Source organism: Bos indicus, chromosome 17 (genome assembly GCF_029378745.1).
Source record: "Bos indicus isolate NIAB-ARS_2022 breed Sahiwal x Tharparkar chromosome 17, NIAB-ARS_B.indTharparkar_mat_pri_1.0, whole genome shotgun sequence".
In the NCBI taxonomy this organism is placed as follows: Eukaryota; Metazoa; Chordata; class Mammalia; order Artiodactyla; family Bovidae; genus Bos; species Bos indicus.
Genome location: NC_091776.1, coordinates 6,647,188 through 6,664,047, shown reverse-complemented (window position 1 = coordinate 6,664,047; position 16,860 = coordinate 6,647,188). Strand labels below are relative to the sequence as shown.

Genomic DNA, 16,860 nt, shown 5'->3' with positions numbered 1-16,860 from the left:
CACTCAGCCTTGTCTGATCCTAGAATGGCTTTTACGTCTGTCGGCTGTTCTGGCCAGAGGACTCTGCTCCCTGCCTTGGTAAATTCCAGCTGATGAGCACAGCTCAGAGGGCTGTACAAGACCAAAGGTGTGCCCAGGAGATGTGATCACACAAGCTCACGTACAGCAAGGAAAGGGAGCAAAGACACGCAGCGCACGGGCGCGGCCCCAGGAGCAGGGAGGGTGGGGCGGCTCGCAGCAGCTGTCAGAGCGCCAGGGTGCAGAGACCCTGGGGGGCAATTTAATGGTGGGGCAGCCACAGGACAGATGGGGGGTTTAAGGAGTTACTTTGTAAAGAGACATACTACTCTAATATATCATCATTTTGATTTATTAATTTCTTTACTTTTCTGGCCTGGAGAATTTCATGGACTATATAGTCCATGGGGTCGCAAAGAGTTGGACACAACTGAGAGACTTTCACTCTCACTTCACTTTTAAGTTATTCAAATGCTTTATTGACATTATATAGCTATGCTAAGACCGATAAGCGAAATTTGATACCCCCAGTGAGGCTCTTAACATGGAACAGCCAATGTGAGTACAGACTTTACAATTAGTAACATGATTTTCTTTCTCTTTTTTTGGCCACACCGGCTGGGCTTTGTGAGAGCTTAGTTCCCCAACCAGGGATTGAAGCCACACCCATGCAGGCGAAGTGTGGAGTCCTAACACTGGACACCAGGGAAGCCCTGTAACACTGTTTCCTTAGTGTGGCTTAACGCTAAAGAGCATGGGCTTAGACCAGTCAATCTGGGTTCAAACCGTGGCTCCACCATCACTGGCTTTGTGATTCCGGACAGGCCATTTAATCTCTCTGAGTACTATTTTCTTCATTTGCATAACAGACATAATAATAGTATCCACTTCACAGGGTTGATGTGAGGAATAAATCAGATCAGATCAGTCGCTCAGTCGTGTCCGACTCTTTGCGACCCCATGAATTGCAGCACGCCAGGCCTCCCTGTCCATCACCAACTCCCGGAGTTCATTCAGACTCACGTCCATCGAGTCAGTGATGCCATCCAGCCATCTCATCCTCTGTTGTCCTCTTCTCCTCTTGCCCCCAATCCCTCCCAGCATCAGTCTTTTCCAATGAGTCAACTCTTCGCATGAGGTGGCCAAAGTACTGGAGTTTCAGCTTCAGCATCAGTCCTTCCAAAGAAATCCCAGGGCTGATCTCCTTCAGAATGGACTGGTTGGATCTCCTTGCAGTCCAAGGGACTCCCAAGAGTCTTCTCCAACACCACAGTTCAAAAGCATCAATTCTTCAGCGCTCAGCCTTCTTCACAGTCCAACTCTCACATCCATACATGACCACAGGAAAAACCATAGCCTTGACTAGATGAACCTTTGTTGGCAAAGTAATGTCTCTGCTTTTGAATATGCTATCTAGGTTGGTCATAATTTTCCTTCCAAGGAGTAAGCGTCTTTTAATTTCATGGCTGCAGTCACCATCTGCAGTGCTTTTGGAGCCCAGAAAAATAAAATCTGACACTGTTTCCACTGTTTCCCCATGTATTTCCCATGAAGTGATGGGACCGGATGCCATGATCTTAGTTTTCTGAATGTTGAGCTTTAAGCCAACTTTTTCACTCTCCTCTTTCACTTTCATCAACAGGCTTTTTATTTCCTCTTCACTTTCTGCCATAAGGGTGGTGTCATCTGCATATCTGAGGTTATTGATATTTCTCCCGGCAATCTTGATTCCAGCTTGTGTTTCTTCCAGTCCAGCGTTTCTCATGATGTACTCTGCATGTAAGTTAAATAAACTGGGTGACAATATACAGCCTTGATGTACTCCTTTTCCTATTTGGAACCAGTCTGTTGTTCCATGTCCAGTTCTAACTGTTGTTTCCTGACCTGCATACAAATTTCTCAAGAGGAAGATCAGGTGGTCTGGTATTCCCATCTCTTTCAGAATTTTCCACAGTTTATTGTGATCCACACAGTCAAAGGCTTTGGCATAGTCAATAAAGCAGAAGGAGATGTTTTTCTGGAACTCTCGCTTTTTCCATGATCCAGCGGATGTTGGCAATTTGATCTCTGGTTCCTCTGCCTTTTCTAAAACCAGCTTGAACATCAGGAAGTTCATGGTTCACATATTGCTGGAAGCTTGGCTTGGAGAATTTTGAGCATTACTTTACTAGCGTGTGAGATGAGTGCAGTTGTGCAGTAGTTTGAGCATTCTTTGGCATTGCCTTTCTTTGGGATTGGAATGAAAACTGACCTTTTCCAGTCCTGTGGCCACTGCTGAGTTTTCCAAATTTGCTGGCATATTGAGTGCAGCACTTTCACAGCATCATCTTTCAGGATTTGGAGTAGCTCAACTGGAATTCCATCACCTCCACTAGCTTTGTAGTGATGCTTTCTAAGGCCCACTGGACTTCACATTCCAGGATGTCTGGCTCTAGGTCAGTGATCACACCATCGTGATTATCTGGGTCATGAAGATCTTTTTTGTACAGTTCTTCTGTGTATTCTTGCCATCTCTTCTTAATATCCTCTGCTTCTGTTAGGTCCATACCATTTCTGTCCTTTATTGAGCCCATCTTTGCATGAAATCTTCCTTTAGTATCTCTGATTTTCTTGAAGAGATCTCTAGTCTTTCCCATTCTGTTGTTTTCCTCTATTTCTTTGCATTGATCACTGAAGAAGGCTTTCTTATCTCTTCTTGCTATTCTTTGGAACTCTGCATTCAGATGTTTATATCTTTCCTTTTCTCCTTTGCTTTTCACTTCTCTTCTTTTCACAGCTATTTGTAAGGCCTCCCCAGACAGCCATTTTGCTTTTTTGCATTTCTTTTCCATGGGGATGGTCTTGATCCCTGTCTCCTGTACAATGTCATGAACCTCATTCCATAGTTCATCAGGCACTCTATCTATCAGATCTAGGCAGTGCTTCAAACAATGCCTGACTCATGAGTACTCAACACATCAGCTGCTGCTTTTATTAAGTAACCCTATCCCAATTAAAATTTTATCAGTTTAAATAAATATGAATATATATGAATATCCTACCTCCTTCTTTTCTGTCTGTATCATTCCCTTAAGAAGAGAGAAAAAAATCTTAAATGGTTTAAAATGAGAACAATTTCCAGCTCAATGATGGAACTGTAGAACAACAGGAAATGAATAAATGCTGTTCTTGTTAAGAGCTACTGTTGTACAATTGTTTAAAAAGTGCCAACATTCCTGCTTCTTATCATTTTAATTTGCTCTAGATTTCATCAGGTTAACCTGACCAAAGTAGAGAGAACACATCAATTCCGAAGACAAAGGCTTAAGGTCACAGGAGAAGAAAAACATTCAGAGAGAACAAAATTAATATCTCAACTATCTTGATTATTGATGAAAACTTCTGACTGGTAACTCTTAAATGGACCATGATAATCAGATTTTAAAAAGTGGAAAATGAGGGAAAAACCATTTTAATAAGAACTTTCTTTCCACTTCACTTAAAATTTTACTCTGTGGGCAAGGCACACAGAGTATATAAGATACAAACTATACTGAGATGTGAATATAATATCTGTCAGATACTCCCATCAGTATAATCTACTGGGTCAGGTTTTTCAGAGTTTCTGTTTGGTCAAGCCAGATAGCACATTGCAATCCCTGTCTGCCCTGCTTCCTTTTCCACAGTTTTTCCTAAACTGTGCTTTAAAGACTTAGGTTTATCACAGCCTACTTGTCGAAAGCACTCTAGCATCATGGGGCAATTACACATTTGTCTCACCAACTTTTTCTAAGGAACAGGGGTCTTATATATACTTTAGGACAAACCTCTGGACCAAAACCATTTTTAAAAGTTACATTTACCATGTACTTCCTGTAGAGAGGGTGTCCTGGTTTGGGGCGCGGGGGCAGTACTGGATCTTGATTTTTAAAGACTTGACTCTTGGCTTTTGAGAGTCCAGGTGCCAAGTTACTTGGTTTTTTCTGAAGATCCATGTCAGAAGAAGACCGATTAAAAGGCAGCTTTTTATTTGATGTTCTGGTTGCTGGAAGTTTAGGGGGAGGTGGTCTCTCAGGGGCCCCCTTGGGAGGAGGCTGTCGAGCTGGTATGACTTTTCCATTTACAGGCCTGAAATTCAATGTGGCAGCTGTGAGTCAGTGTTTGATTGATGGTAGTTCTGCTTTGTCCTTTCTTACACACACACACACACACACACACACACGCACGCAGCTTTCTGCTAATGTAACACCATTTACTGAAACATGCAGGGTATGCTATTTTTCAGCAAATGACTGCTGCATTAAACATTATATTATTAGAAGAAATGCCATGATGTTCCAGCTTCCTCTTATCTTGCACTAGAGATTCATTAGTTCAAGACAAACAAGCATTTACTATCATGAGCTCTCTAAGGCCCCATTTGCTCTTAAACACACCATGACTGTTTCAGAAAACTAAGCACTTTCTACCAACGCCTGAGATGAAAAGCTTATAATAAGATATCATGTAGATGTGATGGGGTCTTCTAGATTATTAGGAAGGGAAAAACAAACTCTAATGTTCATGTCCTAGGAATCATTATTAAAACTCTAATTTAGATTAAAACAAAGAAAGCTAATTCTGAAAATAGGATAGCAATACCAGCTCAATGGATGTGAGTTTGAGCAAACTCCAGGAGATGGTGAAGGACAGGGAGGCCTGGCATGCTGCAGTCCATGGGGTCAAAAAGAGTTGGACACAACTTAGCAACTGAACAACAACAACAGAGATTCATGTGTGTGCTCTGTGAATGGTTAGATTATGCTAAACAAGAAACAGAGATGCCTACAACCTGCTGTCAGAAGTAGACTGTGGGCTAGTGGCCTGGGGAACTTTGTGACTTATTTCTAAAAAAAGATAGAAGGCCAACAACATGGGGAAAAGGTCTGGTCTTGGAGTCATTAGATTTTCTTTAACTGGCTTTTTAGAGGTTTTCCCATGCTTACCTACCTGGGTGGCAACCTTGGGGGTCCTCGCCCAGAACCTCCTGATTGACCAGCAATGTCAGATTCCTGAAAGAATCAGAGAATGCTTTTTAGTTAAGGTTAATCTGAAACAAGAGCTTGTCAAGAGGAATTATGGACAAATTTTTGGCTAGATCTGTAAGTGGAAATGTAGCTGAGTTACAGAAAGGAGATTAAAAGAGTCTTCTCGTCTCGGTCCTCACTGTCCCTGTCACAATGCAACTGAGGAGAGAGAGGAAGAGGCCGGGATCTGCTGCTGTGGACCACGGCCCACCCGACAGCACTGGTGATGACACAGCCAGCACGTTCTAAGGAGGGAAGGAAGATGCTTAGCTCGTGACAGCTTACACAGCACCAACTTAAGCAGGCACTGCAGGGAATTCTTTTTAAATATGGCATTTATTTATCCCATGACAATACTTAAGATATGCAGTGCTCCTAGCTTAAACACACAGTAAGTGGGGTGGTGATTAGTTTGTTTTACCTAGAAAAGCCAAATCTCTTATACTGGCTGGTTTCCACATTGTGTGATGTGTTTTGAACTGGAAGGAAGTGGGAACATAACAGAAACTTAAGAAGTGGCCTGAAAGGAGAGCATGTGAGTAGGAACAGACAAGGCTTGAGAAAGCAGAGAGCTTATACCACAGGAATCCCTTAGAAGTGGAGTAGCCCTCATAGTCAACAGAAGAGTCTGAAATGCAGTACTTGGATGCAATCTCAAAAACGACAGAATGATCTCTGTTCATTTCCAAGACAAACCATTCAATATCATGGTAATACAAGCCTATGCCCCAACCAATAATGCTGAAGAAGCTGAAGTTGAATGGTTCTATGAAGACTTACAAGACCTTCTAGAACTAACACCCAAAATGATGTCCTTTTCATTATAGGGGACTGGAATGCAAAGTAGAAAATCAAGAAATACCTGGAGTAACAGGCAAATTTGGCCTTGGAGTACAGAATGAAGCAGGGCAAAGGCTAATAGAGTTCTGCCAAGAGAATGTACTGGTCATAGCAAACACCCTCTTCCAACATCACAAGAGAAGACTCTACACATGGACATCACCAGATGGTCAACAATGAAATCAGACTGATTATATTCTTTGCAGCCAAAGATGAATAAGCTCTATACAGTCAGCAAAAGCAAGACTGGGAGCTGACTGTGGCTCAGATCATGAACTCCTTATTGCCAAATTCAGACTTAAATTGAAGAAAGTAGGGAAAACCACTAGACCATTCAGGTATGGCCTAAATCAAATCTCTTACGATTATACAATGGAAGTGACAAATAGATTCAAGGGCCTAGATCTGATAGACAGAGTGCGTAAAGAACTATGGACTGACGTTCGTGACATTGTACAGGAGACAGGGATCAAGACCATCCCCAAGAAAAAGAAGTGCAAAAGGCAAAATGGTTGTCTGAGGAGGCCTTGCAAATAGCTGTGAAAAGAAGAGAAGCAAAAGGCAAAGGAGAAAAGGAAAGATATAAGCATCTGAATGCAGAGTTCCAAAGAATAGCAAGGAAAGGTAAGAAAGCCTTCCTCAGGGATCAATGCAAAGAAATAGAGGAAAACAACAGAATGGGAAAGACTAGATATCTTCTTCAAGAAAATTAGAGATACCAAGGGAATATTTCATGCAAAGATGAGCACAATAAAGAACAGAAATGGTATGGACCTAAAGGAAGCAGAAGATATTAAGAAGAGGTGGCAAGAATACACAGAAGAACTGTACAAAAAGATCTTTACAACCCAGATAACCACGATGGTGTGATCACTCACCTAGAGCCAGACATCCTGGAATGTAAAGTCAAGTAGGCCTTAGGAAGCATCACGAAGAACAAAGCTAGTGAGGTGATAGAATTCCAGTTGAGCTATTTCAAATCCTCAAAGATGATGCTGTGAAAGTGCTGCACTCAATATGCCAGCAAATTTGGAAAACTCAGCAGTGGCCACAGGGCTGGAAAAGGTTACTTTTCATTCCAATCCCAAAGAAATGCAATGCCAAAGAATGCTCAAACTACTGCACAATTGCACTCATCTCACACGCTAGTAAAGTAATGCTCAAAATTCTCCAAGCCAGGCTTTAATAGTACATGAACCGTGAACTTCCACATGTTCAAGCTCGATTTAGAAAAGGCAGAGGAACCAGAGATCAAATTGCCAACATCCGTTGGATCATCGAAAAAGCAAGAGTTCCAGAAAAACATCTCCTTCTGTTTTATTGACTATGCCAAAGCCTTTGACTGTGTGGATCAACAAACAAACTGTGGAAAATTCTGAAAGAGATGGGAATACCAGACCACCTGACCTGCCTCCTGAGAAATCTGTATGCAGGTCAGGAAACAACAGTTAGAACTGGACATGGAACAACAGCTGGTTCCAAATCGGGAAAGGAGTACGTCAAGGCTGTATATTGTCACTCTGCTTATTTAACTTATGTGCAGAGTATATCATGAGAAATGAAGGGCTGGATAAAGCACAAGCTGGAATCAAGATTGCCGGGAGAAATATCAATAACCTCAGATATGCAGATGACACCACCCTTATGGCAGGAAGCAAAGAACTAAAGAGCCTCTTGATGAAAGTGAAAGTGGAGAGTGAAAAAATTGGCTTAAAGCTCAACATTCAGAAAACGAAGATCATGGCATCTGGTCCCCTCACTTCATGGCAAATAGGTGGGTAAACAATGGAAATAGTGACAGATTTTATTTTTGGGGGCTCTAATATCACTGCAAATGGTGACTGCAGCCATGAAATTAAAAGACCTTTGCTCCTTGGAAGAAAAGTTATGGCCAACCTAGACCGCATATTAAAAAGAAGAGACATTACTTTACCAACAAAGGTCCATCTAGTCAAGACTATGGTTTTTCCAGTAGTCGTGTATAGATGTGAGAGTTGGAGTATAAAGAAAGCTGAGCACTGAAGAATTGATGCTTTTGAATTGTGGTGTTGGAGGAGATTTTTGAGAGTCCCTTGCCCTGCAAGGAGATCCAACCAGTCCATCCTAAAGGAAATCAGTCCTGAATATTTATTGGAAAAACTGATGCTAAAGCTGAAACTTCAATACTTTGGCCACCTGATGCGAAGAACTGACTCATTTGAAAAGATCCCGATGCTGGGAAAGGTTGAAGGCAGGAGGAGACTGGGATGACAGAGGATGATATGGTTGGATGGCATCATAAGCAGTTGGTGATGGACAGTGAAGCCTGGTGTGCTGCAGTCCACAGGGTCACAAAGAGTCGACACGACTGAGCAACTGAAATGAAGTGAACTGAACTATACAACTAGAGCAAAGGGGTTGATGTGCTGAGAAGATTTTTGGAGGAAAGAGCAAAAGGACGTGGTGTGAAAAACAAGAGCGGGAGAGTTGGAATGTTTGGCCTGAAAGTAGATGAGAGAAGTTGGAAGTGTGGAGATCAACAGGAAGACTCCTCTAGAAGGGGTTCAAACTGTGCTAATTAAATAAGTTTTCTGAACATGTTATTGCCCAGGGACTGGGTAATGAATATAAAACATGGAAAACTTTTTCAGATCATCTGTTGAATGAGAAGTTAAAGGCTCTTAATGCCAAGACTTCTATTCTTTATTTTAAGGGAAAAGTCCTCACTAAATTCTTCTAATTCTAATTGAGTCTCTTTTTTCAACTTTCCTACTTTCTAAGCCCTGACCACTGACATCCAGGACATAATATTTTTCCAATACCACCTGAGGGGAGGGGAATGCTAGGTCTTCAAAATGACATTCCTTTTTTTTTTCTGCAAAGGAGATATAGCTACAGATTGATAATCTTTGGGCTAATTTGGCCTCTTTTCCCCCTTCTCATCTTACAAATGAGTTAAAACTCACTTCTGTGATTTGTAATTCACACTGAATATTTACATCTTTTCCTTAAATGCCAAATGATTAATTGCTAATAGCTGCGATCATCTGAATATGTTTCAATGTTTTATAATCCCATTTTAAAAAACAAATTAAGCTTGCCCTTAAAACTTGGTTTCACTAATGAGTTCAGTTAATGTAGTGAAGCAAGTCACCAGCTCATAAACCCTGCAATATTACAAACCATCATCCATGCCTTATAAATACACTGCCTATATGCTTCCCAACAAATCTTGCTATGATACCTGAAAAACTCATTTACTTCTTTGGCCACCTTTAAAACTGAAACAAAGAGAAAAACACTCAAGCTGATAGGTAGGAACTCTTGTATCTTTTCTTCAAAATTACTTAATAATTAAGGGCAGACTAAAAAAAGATGTATAAATTTGACATAGAAAATTATAGATGATGTACTTTAATAAAGACATACCACACAATCCTAATCTTCTACCAAATATTAGCTGCAGTTTTCTCTGGGTGGTTTATATATCTTTACGGGAGATCTTAAATATCTCTCTAATTTCTCAATTTTGAATTATCAGCAAAAATAAATCAGAAAAAAAGGGAGCATACTCGAATCTTCCAGGGCTGTTCGGCACATTCCAGAAGGCACTGCTGCAGTGCACAGACTTCATGTACTGAGAGGAGGGGCTTGGTTCCCGCAGGAGCCACGGTCTCAGCGTCTGGTCAAGTTCGGGTTTGTGCACAGCTTCTGCTGACAGTCTTTGGAAGATTACTGATTAGGGATTTCCTGTTCTTCAATATTCCACACATGCAGGGAGCTTCTCTGTACTGGCATTGTGCAGTTTTTCTCTAGCTCTGACACCCCTGAACTTTGACTTTTGATGTGTTGGGCAAGCATTTTAGTTCTGGGCAAAGTTGGTGTTTCTGTTTGTACTGCCCCGCAGATGCCATCTTTTTGTTCATCTTCCTTGGGATGGTTTCTTATGTTCAACTTAAAAATAATTCCAGCCCCTTCCCCCCTTTCTTGCTGTATATTCAAAAGACAGACATTTCTTCCAAAACCGCATTCTTGGGTGCTAGAATCACTGAGCAGCCTCTGCAGATGTGCCTTCTCTTCTTTCTCCAGGCACTGATACCACTTCTCCCGTCCTGAACTCATCAGAGAGCTCCTGGGCTGCAGCCGAGACGCCTTGACCCTCTGGGCCACGTCCCCCAGCTCTCTTCCTGCGCTGGCTGGCAGACCCTGGATTTCCACAGAGGAGTGTGCTCCTGTGACAGAATGGCGCCACTGCCTCCTGATGTTTCTCACCCTGGAGTCCCTTATCGTTTAAGTGAGGACTGAGATTTTGCAAGGACAGCCATCTTGTCATGAGTCAGAAAATTCCCTGGCTCTTAAGGCAGGAGAAGCAGTAGAGGGTCTTTGTTCTGCGCCTCATCAGGAGACTTACCTGTCAAAGACCCTCTCCACGTGGGTCATCACACTGGTGACACATTCTTTCCAGAGATCTTTCCCCACACCTGAAGGCTTTCTGGCCTCTGGTCTAAAATTCACTCAGTAATTGTCATTCTTAAAACAAAAGGAATTTCTCAGTCATAAATTTCTGGCCCCGGAAATCTATGTGCGTGACTTCAGCCAAATCATTTAACCTGTGATCTCTTTCTCTTTCTTCTTCCTTCAGACCCAGCGTGTCTATTATGTACTCATTCTTTACCGCACAGCACAGGGGGCTCGGAGCTCCCCCTCCCCACCCTCTGTAAACACTGCAGGGCGGGATTTCTGTCATGCTAGTCACGTGAGGTATAAACAGTTAGGAATAAAGTTTCCTCTCCAGATGGTTTAGTTTATTCTGACTTCCTTTTCTTTCTTCTTTTTTTTTTCTATGTTGGAGTTGCTCTGTGGATTGCTTAACACCAAATGGAGTAATACTTAACATTTTAATAGAGCGTTATGGTTGATAAGGCCCACGACTCAGTGAATGCTAAGTATATCCACTCGTCATCGTCTCGCTCCATTCTACTACCCTTCAGTAACCTTCTCAAGTAACTTTTTCTCCATGGAAGTATGGGATTTCCCTCATTCAACAACTCTATGGCAGGAGCTCTAGCATCCTCTTTTGGGTTTTCTTGGCCCAGTTTTAATAAAAATTTATTACCAAGTACTTTGAAATGCAAGTGATCACTAAATTTTAATCCAGCCTACAGGAAACTCTCATTAACTTGATATTGGCTAATTCAATTTAATGGATCCATCAAAGAAATTTCTCTTCACTAGATGATTAGATCAGTTTGCATGTATAATAAGCAGAGTTAATTCACAATGTAAAACTATCATGAAATTTGAACTGAAAATTTGGCTCAAAGACTTTAAGAACTGGTTTCTTTTGAAACAAACTATAAAGATAACCTAGGAATTTCAAAAAGTATGGAATAATGGTATTGAAGTTGTAATTTTTTAAAAAATGTGTATATATTTAACCTTTTGACCACCATCTGTTAACAAGCACATGCTAAAGCACTATTTTTAAAATTAAAAAATAACTTTCTCCTAAATTTCAGATGAACAAATGCTCATGATTACCTTAAAATGATGTGATTCATTTAGTATTTCAAATATAATCTGATCACTGAATTAAATCTGTTTTCACAACAAAGAGCCAGTACAACCAAAAATGTAAAAAATAATAAAAATTTTAAAAGACAATATACTGGTATAGGGCAAATTATTTTATGATGAGCCTAAGTCTTTTATCCTATATGAATTTTTAAAATATTAAATAAGTACATGGAGCTTAGAAAATGGTTTGTAATAAAGGTTTTATCTGACCAACAGTAAAATAATTTAGACATCAGCTGAGTACTTAAAATTAGTGTGTAGCTTAGGACAACCTATAATGACCACTTACCAAGTTTCTAGTTCTGTCAGCATTACCAAGCTTTCCAGATACTGTGCTGAAGGTGTTTCCGATAGGTTTTTCAGTAGGGAGAGGAGGTGGGCTCTGTGGATCCTCTTCATGTAAACCTGGAAAAATAACAATAATTAATCAGTAATTTCTAGTCTTCGAGGGTTTCACAGGATGGAAAGACTGCAGCTCGCTTCCTTAAGAAAATGTCCATACACAAAAAGAATAGACAGCTAAGCAATGAGAAAGATTTCCTGACAAATCTCAGAAAATCGATGGGTTAGCAGCCATCAGTCAGTTTTACCCAATGTTTCATCAAGAGTAAAAATGACACTAAACAATTACAACAGTGAGCCAGCATTTGTTGGAACCTTCTATGGACCAGGCATTAGGTTAAGGCACTTTATCCATATGCATCTCTCTAACCAACATCTATCTAAGTGCTAGATCTGCTAGCTAGTAGCCACTATGGCAGTTTGAACTTCAATCTTAATTAAAATTAAATAAACAGTTCAATCCTGCAGTTGCATGGACCACACTGTAAGTTCTCAGTAGCCACATGTGGTTATTGGCTACCATATTAGACAGCACTATGCTAGATAGCATTGCGTCCATTTGACAGATGAAGAGACTGAAGCTGAGAAGAAAACAAATGAACTACCCAGGTCTTGCTTCAACAGTACATGAACAGAGAACTTCCACATGTACAAGCTGAATTTCCAATATCCACTGGATCATAGAAAAGAGCAAGGAAATTCCAGAAAAAATCTACTTCTGCTTCATCGATTATGCTAAAGCCTTTGACTATGTGGATCACAACAAACTGTGGAAAATTCTTAAAGAGATGGGAATACCAGACCACCTGTGAAACCTGTATGCAGGACAAGAAGCAACAGTTAGAACCGGACATGTAACGACGGACTGGTTCCAAATTGGGAAAGGAGTACGTCAAAGCTGTATATTGCCACCCTGCTTATTTAACTTATATGCAGGGTACATCATGTGAAATGCTGGGCTAGATGAATCACAAGCTGGAATCAAGATTACCAGGAGAAATATCAACAACCTCAGGTATAGAGATGGTATCACTCTAAGGGCAGAAAGTAAAGAGAAGCTAAAGAGCCTCTTGATGAAAGGGGAAAAGGAGAGTGAAAAAACTGGTTTAAAACTCAACATTCAAAACACTAACATCACGGCTTCTGGTCCCATTACTTCATGGCAAATAGATGGGGAAAAAATGGAAACAATGACAGATTTTATTTTCTTGGAATCCAAAATCACTATGGATGCTGACTGCAGCCATGAAATTAAAAGACAGCTGCTCCTTGGAAGAAAAGCTATGACAAAGCTAGACAGTGTATTAAAAAGCAGAAGCATCACTTTGCTGACAAAGGTCTGTATAGTCAAAGCTATGGTTTTTCCAGTAGTCATATATGGATGTGAGAGTTGGACCATAAAGAAGACTGAGCACCGAAGAATTGATGCTTTTGAATTGTGGTGCTGGAGAAGACTCTTGAGAGTCCTTTGGACAGCAAGGAGATCAAACCAGTCAATCCTAAAGGAAACCAAACTTGAATATTCAATGGAAGTACTGATGCTGAAGCTCCAATATTTGGCCACCTGATGCAAAGAGTTAACTCATTGGAAAAGACCCTGATGTTGGGAAAGATGGAAGGCAATAGGAAAAGGGGATGACAGAGGATGAGATAGTTGCATGGCATCATTGGCTCAATGGACAAGAGTTAGAGCAAACTGCGGGCGATGGTGAAGGACAGGAAAGTCTGGCGTGCTGCAATCCATGAGGTAGCAAAGAGATGGACATGACTTAGCAACTGAACAACAAAAACATCCAGGTCTTGATGCTAGTAACAGTCAGACCACAGCTTTGAACCCAAAAGTCTATTCTCATTGTAATAAGCCTTACTGCTTCCTAATAGGTGGTGTGTCCAACCCTCCCCCGATCCAAATAATTAAATGTGCTTTCCAATTCATCAGCTCCAGATTAATGGGCTTAATTGCTCTCATTTCCACAAGCAATATCTTTACATCCAAATTATATCCTTAACCCAGAGATAGTGTACCAACTTAGTATAAAAAGAAGAAAACAAAGATGACCAGGCTTAATTTGTGATAGCTAAGTAAAAGCTGTGTGCAAAATACTTGGAGAGAGGATGATGGTAAAGTATCCTTTAAAGGATACTTTAAAGGCTGAAGCCACCTTTTACTGGTTAAGGCATTTAAAGGAGATGGGAATCTTTCTCATTCAAATGAATGCTGTCTGCTTCCATGTCACATGAAAAACTTCCAACAAGAGGATGAGTTCCTGTTTTATTCACAGACAGGGAAACACTCACAAAGGAGGAAAGTACCCAGGCCAGCTACTAGGAAATCGATGATACAGAGACAGGCAAGCCTTCTTGGTGAGAGGCAGGGCTGCCGTACAGAGACTGTCCAACTCAGTTGTCATCTTGAAGACTCTCTCTGTGTTGTAGTTTCCTTATTCTTACACAGAAATAATGAATCACTTAGGATATATTGTCGTGACAAAAAACTGAAGGGTACAAAGTAGTAAGAACATGAACTGTGGTGTTGGAGAAGATCCTTGAGAGTCCCTTGGACTGCAAGGAGATCCAACCAGTCCATTCTAAAGGAGATCAGCCCTGGGATTTCTTTGGAAGGAATGATGCTAAAGCTGAAACTCCAGTACTTTGGCCACCTCATGCGAAGAGTTGACTCATTGGAAAAGACTCTGATGCTGGGAGGGATTGGGGGCAGGAGGAGAAGGGGACGACAGAGGATGAGATGGCTGAATGGCATCACCGACTCGATGGATGTGAGTCTGAGTGAACTCTGGGAGTTGGTGATGGACAGGGAGGCCTGGTGTGCTGCGATTCATGGGGTCGCGAAGAATCGGACACAGCTGAGTGACTGAACTGAACTGAACTGAAAGTAGAGAGGAGATACCTTACTGGAAGTAAGGGACGTAGTAATTATCTGATGTGGGTACGTGGGGGAGGTGGAGATTTTCGATTTCAAATAACGTGGTCAGCGGAGGCCTCAATGAGAAAAGTGCCATTTGAGCAATGACCTGAAAGAACAGTGAAGAAGAAAGCTATGCAGATATCTGGGGAAAGGACATCTTAGTCAGAAGAGACAGGTCTCCAGGGGAAGAAGCTGACAGGTTCAGAGGAAGGAATTTTGCACCACAAAGCTGTTTGTTTCTTTTCTTATCCATTCAAAGTTTTTCAGACACCAAGTCTTATTTTTTTTTCCTCCACGGCATATATGCATTGCTTACTAATTGTAGTAATAAAATTTGAGGGGACTGTTTTTTTTTTGGCTATGCCTTGTGGCATATAAGATCTTAGTTCCCTACCAGGGATCAAATCAGTGTCCCTTGAAGTGGTAGCACAGAGTCTTAACCCCTGGATCACCAGGAAAGTCCCTGGGGAACTAGTTTTTTATACAAACAGAAATAATTCTCTAGAAACTAGCCCTTCCGTTCTCTTACATACAGCAGTACAGAACTCAGCTTTCTAATAGCTCCTGGAGCTTTGTCAGGAGAATAAATAAAGGTGCTCCTTCAATATGTCTTTTTCAGGATTTCAGGACTGCTAATCCAATTTATCAGTATATAGAAAAGAATAAACACCTCGGGACTGAGTTATAAGCGTGGCCCTTGATGGCCTAGAAAGTTGGATTTGGGGAAGGTTCCCACTATTTCCAGAACAGATAAAACAAAAGAATACGGTTTACGCTGACCACCTGCTTCCCTTTGAGAATCTGGAATTTTGGTACATAACAGAATTTCTACAGGTGCCCATGTAAACAGCCCCCAACAAAACACCTGGGTACTGAGTCTCTAATGAGCTTCCTTGATTGACATTTCACAACTGAGGAGACTGAGGAACATCCTGTGCAACCCAACTAGGAGAGGACTCCCAGAGGCTTGTGCCTGGTTTCTTCCAGACTTTGCCCCGTGCACCTTTTCCCTCTGCAGATTTTGCCTTCTGGTAAATCACAGTATGCTAAGTTCTGTGAGTCCTCCTAGCAAATCACCAAACATGGGGGTTTGGGGACCCTGACACAACAGGAGAATACATTTCAATGTACAAGTTGTATTCCTTGAAGTCACATGAACTTTGGACAATATTTATTATCATTATATCTCACAAGGCTTATTAAAATCCCAAACACTTTATAATAAGGTAACAGCAAGCAAGCAGACAATCCAATGAGCTGTCACGTGGGCTATATCCGTGGGTTATATCATGCTGTCAAAAGAAACACATTACCAGTTCTTTAGTCTAAAACTACTATATAACTTCCTACGAATCTTCAACAGTACATGAATCATGGACTTCCAGACGTTCAAGCTGGATTTAGAAAAGGCAGAGGAACCAGAGTTCAAATGGCTAACATCTGTTGGATCATCAAAAAAGCAAAAGAGTTCCAGAAAAACATCTACTTTTGTTTTATTGACTATGCCAAAGCCTTTGACTGTGTGGATCAACAAACAAACTGTGGAAAATTCTGAAAGAGATGGGAATACCAGACCACCTGACCTGCCTCCTGAGAAATCTGTATGCAGGTCAAGAAGCAACAGTTAGAACTGGACATGGAACAACAGACTGGTTCCAAATCAGGAAAGGAGTACGTCAAGGCTGTATATTGTCACTCTGCTTATTTAACTTATATGCAGAGTACATCATGAGAAATGCTGGGCTGGATGAAGCACAAGCTGGAATCAAGATTGCTGGGAGAAATATCAATAACCTCAGATATGCAGATGACACCACCCTTATGGCAGAAAGCAAAGAAGAACTAAAGAGCCTCTTGATGAAAGTGAAAGTGGAGAGTGAAAAGTTGGCTTAAAGCTCAACATTCAGAAAACTAAGATCATGGCATCTGGTCCCCTCACTTCATGGCAAATAGTTGGGGAAACAATGGAAACAGTGACAGACTTTATTTTTGGGGGGCTCTAATATCACTGCAAATGGTGACTGCAGCCATGAAATTAAAAGACCTTTGCTTCTTGGAAGAAAAGTTTTGGCCAACCTAGACAGCATATTAAAAAGCAGAGACATTACTTTGCCAACAAAGGTCCATCTAGTC

General features: G+C 41.1%; 1 protein-coding gene across 13 annotated transcripts in view; it reads right to left on the bottom strand.

Moving 5' to 3' along the window:
- Positions 1-16,860, bottom strand: part of SH3D19 (SH3 domain containing 19) — a 201,381-nt gene that overhangs the window by 20,225 nt on the left and 164,296 nt on the right. For all 13 annotated transcript variants that reach the window (XM_070769009.1, XM_070769008.1, XM_070769011.1 and 10 more), the window contains 3 exons: positions 11,749-11,864; positions 4,987-5,048; positions 3,861-4,125 (listed from right to left, as the gene is read on the bottom strand). In XM_070769009.1, the coding sequence (XP_070625110.1) occupies positions 3,861-4,125; positions 4,987-5,048; positions 11,749-11,864 (443 nt within the window). The remainder of the gene's footprint in view (positions 1-3,860; positions 4,126-4,986; positions 5,049-11,748; positions 11,865-16,860) is intronic.